This window comes from Setaria italica, chromosome V (genome assembly GCF_000263155.2).
Source record: "Setaria italica strain Yugu1 chromosome V, Setaria_italica_v2.0, whole genome shotgun sequence".
Lineage (NCBI taxonomy): Eukaryota > Viridiplantae > Streptophyta > Magnoliopsida > Poales > Poaceae > Setaria > Setaria italica.
In genome coordinates this window covers 30,172,414-30,178,719 of record NC_028454.1, presented here as the reverse complement: position 1 = coordinate 30,178,719, position 6,306 = coordinate 30,172,414, and the positions used below count along the sequence as shown (strand labels likewise).

The 6,306-nt window shown below is 42.7% G+C and overlaps 1 protein-coding gene across 2 annotated transcripts; it reads right to left on the bottom strand.

The window, feature by feature from the left end:
* Positions 1 to 2,319: 2,319 nt before the first annotated feature.
* Positions 2,320 to 4,206, bottom strand: LOC101753843 (CBS domain-containing protein CBSX3, mitochondrial). 2 transcript variants are annotated; one of them, XM_012846191.3, is made up of 6 exons: positions 4,067 to 4,206; positions 3,537 to 3,803; positions 3,351 to 3,432; positions 2,873 to 2,946; positions 2,685 to 2,745; positions 2,320 to 2,575 (listed from the first exon to the last, which is right to left on the bottom strand). In XM_012846191.3, the coding sequence occupies exons 2-6, from the start codon at positions 3,792 to 3,794 to the stop codon at positions 2,433 to 2,435; spliced, it is 618 nt and encodes a 205-aa protein (XP_012701645.1). In that variant the 5' UTR covers positions 3,795 to 3,803; positions 4,067 to 4,206; the 3' UTR covers positions 2,320 to 2,432. The 2 variants fall into 2 exon arrangements, with proteins under 2 accessions (XP_012701645.1, XP_012701646.1); XM_012846192.3 differs by having other exon boundaries at positions 3,537 to 3,800; positions 4,067 to 4,190.
* Positions 4,207 to 6,306: the final 2,100 nt, after the last annotated feature.

The window sequence follows — 6,306 nt, the reverse complement described above, 5'->3', positions numbered from 1 at the left end:
TGATATATTTAAGGCATGTTTGTAGAGTTTCATCTGCTTTTGATTCGGATTCACTGTAAGAAGAAGTGATTTTGTATTTAAAGTGTTCTTTTTTGCTAAATTTAAGTATGAATTGATCTGAACGTGAAGTGAATCAGAAAAAATTACTTTTCATCTCCCATTCCGTTCATTTCAAATAATTATGTCAGGAATCAGGCTAGAGTAAGTTATGTGGAAACCAGTTGACTTAGGAGGGTTGGGATGCTGGTGCAGATATCATGATACTGTTTGATCTAGAAGCTATATTTACCTGAAGAGACGTGAACAACAGGCCATTTCTTTTCTCAAAAATGAAAATTGAGATTACTATATCAGTTTCTGAAAGCCTGTGCTTTTTGAGTCCTAATATTCTTGGTGGGGGAGTTCATCTGCCCCCAAATTTAATGGAATTCTATATTATTAAATCAATCCAGTGCAGATTACAGCAGCCTCAACTTGCAAGCTAATGCAAGAATCTGTAGCTGGAATCTTAAGGTGCATTTGGTAGTACTCCAAGAGCTAATTATCTGCTAAATTCAGCAGAAGCTCTGCCAAACAGTTTTTCAGATAGAAGTGGTTCTCTGCTAACGTTAGTCGCAGGAATCCCTCTTGCGGATTCTGTGAACTGATTATTTGAAATGAACTAAGAGGCTGGGAGCTGAAAAAGGTAGCTTTTGATTTTGTGAAGTGATTCTCCATCCTAATTTTAAGAGTTTATGCTAGAGAATCAAAGAGAATCACCTTCAACCACAGAATCACTTCTATCAAAGAATCAGCTCCATAAAAAATCAGAATCAAATAAAGTTCTACCAAACTTACCCTTGATTTCCCTGGAGCTGCGACACTAGCATTCTACTCCTGTGAGGAGCTTGGCATCACTTGGAAGAATCTACGAAAGGAAAAGCAGTGGTACTTTCCGGGACCGCAAAACTGCTAATCTACAGTACTGGTAAAGAACCAATTATTTCGCGGTCAAGCTACATTATGAGGCCAACTAGCATTCGCTTTAAGCATCTGAATTTGTCTAGGAATTACTCGGAGCCAAAGGGCAAAACATTAGCAGGCTGGATATGCAGCGAGTAGCGACTGAGAATAGTCTAGAAGGGCAAAATATACTTGAAAAATATTAATGAACCAGGTAGCGAGTACCATTAATATTGAATTTGATCTATATTTTTCTATACATGTATGTTTATTTTATTTCCAAAAGATAATTTAACGGGCAATTAACACGTCGTTTGATGTTTCTTCCTTGTGATTTGTGAATCTTTTTGTAAGCAGAGCCCGGTACTGGGCTGCCCAAAACCTGAGCATTTTTTATCCGGTCCGACCTAAGCTCACTAAGATTTGGCCTGCCCACACTTCGCTATAGGGGCAGACGTGATCAGCGAAAACCAAATAAAAAAATTTGGATCAGCCTGAGCTTGCCCAAACAATTTATTTAATTTATTTTTTAAATAAAGAAGAATGGACCCCAGGGATGACCGTGAGCACAAAATGAACCGGATTTTTCAGCCCGGCTTAGTCCGACAAATGCTCATGTCTAGGCTGCCCGATTTGCCTTTTCTACTCCCTGCCGAAACTTGGCCAACGGGCCGCTACATGAAGCCCAACCAAATTAAAGCCCACATTTTCTTTCTGTCTCTCCACGACAGTGTGCCTTGTGTCTATTTGTCGACTGGTTGGCTGGCCTTGTACACTATAGGTCACAAGTTTCAGTAATAAATCCTATTCAAAATAAAAGTGCTCATTCATCCAAACAAGATAAGTAGAAAAATTATGTAAATATGGAAATATTGGGAGCTGTTCTTGTAGCGGTTATTCTAAATTGGTTAACTTACCACTTACTAATTGGGCATAGAAAACTTAGGGCCTGTTCACTTTAGCTTATTCAGCCGGCTTATCAGCCACCAAACAGTATTTTTCTCTCACAACAAATCAGCCGTTTCAGCTTTTCAGCCGGCTTATAAGCTGAAGCGAACAGGCTCTTATACATTATTATAGGCAGTACTTTTGAAAAAACAATTCTATGATAAATCAAGCCCGATTGAGTCAAACATAAGTTTATTGCCCTGGTGTTTTGTTTTTGGTATTGTAGCCTCTTGTTTCTCCATGTAAATACCTAATTTTTTTCTATAAAACTTAGACGCTATCTGATCACAGTAAATAGGTGTCTTTAGATCGAGGATGCACTGATATGGTTGATGCTTGATCACAGATCATAACCTGTCCAAACTCAAATGATCCAATATGAAGGTTATAATTTTCCATCTCTTTCTTAGCTCAGCAGCAAATTTCACATGATAAACAGTGGGAATTGATTGCTTCATGGAGGAAAATATATATCTTAGTTAAATATCATGGATGATTGCATACTGTTTTTTTTTCATCAAATGTAAAAACTAAAAACAATTCTAATAGTAATCTCCTCTGATATACTTCTTCAGCTGTTTTACTTCTTGGTGCTGTTGGTCGACGATAGCTCTAACAACATCACCAATGGAAATCATACCAACTACCTTCTCGTCGAATACAGGAACATGTCTGATATGCTTGTCTGTTAACAAGAAGGGAAAAAAAACAAGAATTAGATTCTAGTTTTTCCCTGTAACTTGCAATTGGGATACAATCACCTTACTTTATGAAATAAGCGAATGAAACCTTACCTGTCATTACCTCCATCGCTCGTAGGATATTGGTATTACTGGACACTGTAATTAGCTTGTCCTGGAATATAGTAAAGAAAATGATGACTAATTAGCTTGTCCTGGAATATAGTAAAGAAAATGATGACTAGGAGATATGCTATGATATTGTTCAATTAGAGATATTTTCACTTTTCAAGTCCATTCACCTCTTCAGTCATGATATCTTCAACTCTTGTTTCTTCTGAAGGTCGCCCTGGCAAGAGGATCTTCCTGGCAAAATCTATATCAAAAAAATATTGTTTTAGCATTCATGTTTAAGTGCATTCTTTGCCTTAAACTGTTCTGAAAAAAATCTTTATATGTTTTATACTGGGTAGTGGATATGCCAGCTTCATGCTTTCCGATTTTCTATATATGTGTCATGAAAATTCCGTGTTTTCTATTATCAACATGCTTTATTTGAACAGTCTGCTTCAGTTAAGGCTACTTATCGTGGCCGTCAATATTTTCACTGTCTTGATACTACCTTTCGATTGTTGTTTTCTTTGCTTCCAGAGAAAGAACAGCTTGATGTTGACAGTAGTTTAGCTCTCATAAAAAAAACGTAAATTGGTATAAAAAACGTAATTTGCCAGATTATATGGATTCCGGTTGGCCAGCTCTCAGTAGCTGATTTTAGCTTACCTCTCTCAGTAACAATTCCTGCAAGCTGCTTCATGTCCCCTGACTTGAGCACCACTAGAGCCCCAACATTATGGACTGTCATCTACAATTTTACGGGTGTTTTTTTGCATTGATCACCTGTCTTATATGAGAATAAAGAAAGAAATTATCCGTTCTACATTTCTGCTTGACAATATAAATGCTTACGTGCTTGACAGCTTCATGCACCGAATTGCTGGTGTCACACCAGTAGACTGCTCCAGCTTCAGCCTCCCCTTTTGCCTGAAGAATCTCGCTGACCGTGATGTTCTCGAGCCCTATGTGAGGTATAATCACAGTTGGCGACTCGCTTTGTATGCGCGAGATCAGGGTGGCCCAAGAGAAGATCCCCTTGTTCATATGTTGTAGAACTGCGTGCCTTAGTTGCCTTCCATGGAGGCGCAGCGCCTTTGTGATTCCTTGCATACTTACCTGCTGGAGTGACATGATAGGTGATGATCAGGGGTTTGTTTGATTTATAGACTGACCTGACATCTACTGGTAACCTCAATCCTTATAGATCATCGTGTATGCTGTTTTCTTGAGGTGTCGTTTGCAGGAAATTGTCTGGAACGTGTCGTGTTTGTAAACATAATGACATTAATTTAGGCAAAATTATTTGGCAATTTCAAAGCCAGGTCTGGTTTTGCCCCGTAAGTACATTATAGCATGAAGAAATTATTCAGAACTTCACGTACCTTGATGGAGCAAATGCTTCAGACCTGCTCTTGTGTTTCTGCCGATCCTCCTAGCTCGATTGGGTGGGTGAAGAGGGCGAGTTCTTCGCGGCTGAAGCTTAAGAAGCATGCACGGAGCTATGTCACCTCTTATACGATGCAAGTTTCTCCCATAGCCGGACACAAGAATTGGTACCTGCCTTTGCCATTTCGAAGGAAGCAAGGAATCTCGAGCGATTACAAGTTCAGGCTGATCGAATGTTGCTTCTTCTGTTCCGGAGGTAACCCGAACTTTGCGTTAGAGTGGTTGCTTCCTCAGGTTATTAATTCCGTGCACACTAGGAGGAAGCTTGGAAGGTTTCATCCATCTGTTCGTCAGCTTTGTGTTTGTCGGTTGGTTCCGTGCATTGTTTTGTCGCCCATTAATTTGGTGTTTATTTATCATCGGCTGCTAGCTGGTTTGCTTCCAGCAGGCAATGTACTCCCTTCGTCCTAAAATAAAATACAGCTATGTTTAGATTTTTTCAAAGACAATTTTTTTCAACTTTGATCATGAATTGAGAAATAATTATAAAAAATAATAACATAAAAATAATATTAATAGATTTATCATGAAACTACTCCCTCCGTCCCTAATAAGTGCATTTCTAGAGTTTAAAATTTGTTCCAAAATAAGTGCACATCTAGAAATGGGACCATCTAGTTGTATTTTTCTACTTTCTCTCCTCCCAAAGTGTAATGATTACAACTTTATAGGGATATATATGTAATTTTTCACTAACATTGATCTTTTCACCCAAACTCTAGAAGTGTACTTATTTTGGGATGGAGGGAGTAACTATCTATTTAAAATAAATTATTTTTAGAGATAGTATTGTCAAAGTTAGAAAGATTTGATTTTTGAAAAAGCTAAGCGTAGCTATATTTTAGGACGGAGGGAGTATTTCATTGGAACGCCTTCGAAATTGCAGTTGCAGGAGAGGTGCAGCCATGCAGACGCAGGTTGCAGTGCTTCAGACAACTGGTAAAAAAGAAGAAACAAAGTAAAAAGATGATGTGATGACCTACTCGTCGTCATCAATGACGAATGACAACTGAACAAATAATGACCCTGCTTGAATATGGTTTGCGAGCAACGCAAAGTATCTGTCTAATTCGTGGCGGCAAGAAGGCCCTTAGGCCCTGTTTGGGAACCTTGGGCTAAACTTTAGCACAGTGCTAAAGTTTAGCACCTTTAAATGGAGTGCTAAAGTTTAACACCTTAGGTTGTTTGGATAGTGTGGTAAACTTTAGCACCTTTAATAGCAAATGACAATTATACCCCTACTTCCTTCCTTCCTTCCTCTCTCTTCTTCTCTCTCCCCCAAGACCGGCGGACCTCCTTCTTTCTCCTGCGAGCCGGCGGACAGGCCGCGACGGTCCTGTCTTCACGACCCCTTCGCCTCCCTCTTGCTGGCCAGGTGACCGGCAGCCGCGCACCTCCTCCGCGCGCAGCGGCCACGACCCTGCCTCTGCGGCAGCCCGTTGGCCACGCGCCCCTACGTGGTTAAGGGGCACAACGGCTCTCCATCCCGCGCTGCCACCGGCTGCGCCCCACCCTCTACCCCGCTTTGCCGCCACCCGAGCGAAGCCCGGCGGCAGCAAGGACGGCGGTGGCGAGGACCTCCACCTCCTCCTCCCCCTTCTCTCATATCGCAAATCTGGCGCAAGGACGGCGTGGGGTCGGGCTCCCCGGCAGGCGGCTGACCGCGGCGGCGGCGCCGGTCGGATCCCGAGCTGGCAGTTGCTCGTGAGGTGGTGGTGGCACGGGTCTCCCCGACGGGCACCCACCTACGGCAGCGGCGGGCAGTGGCGGCGGCGGAGGTGTGGCGGAGGCGGCGTGGCACGCCGGCAGAGGCGGCGGGGCCGGGCGGTGGAGGCAAGGCCGGCGGAGGCAGCGGGGGCGTGCGCGCGGAGGCAGGGCCGGTGGAGGCAGCGGGGCAGGCTAAAGAGGCAGGTGGCGGGGAGGAGAGAGAGAGGAGAGGAGAGAGGGGGGCAGCAGGGGGAAAATGGGCTTGGGACCACTTTTAGCACCCATTAGCACCTTTTAGCACCCCTTGGGTGTGGTAAGAAAAATGGGGGTATCCTTAGTGTCACACCCTTAACATATTTCGACCACCCTGAAAAAGGCGATGCTTTGTATGGTGAGATGCTTGCTGCTTATTTGGTGATGCTAGGTTCTGATTACGGTGGGATCTGAATATTAATGGCCTTATATGTGG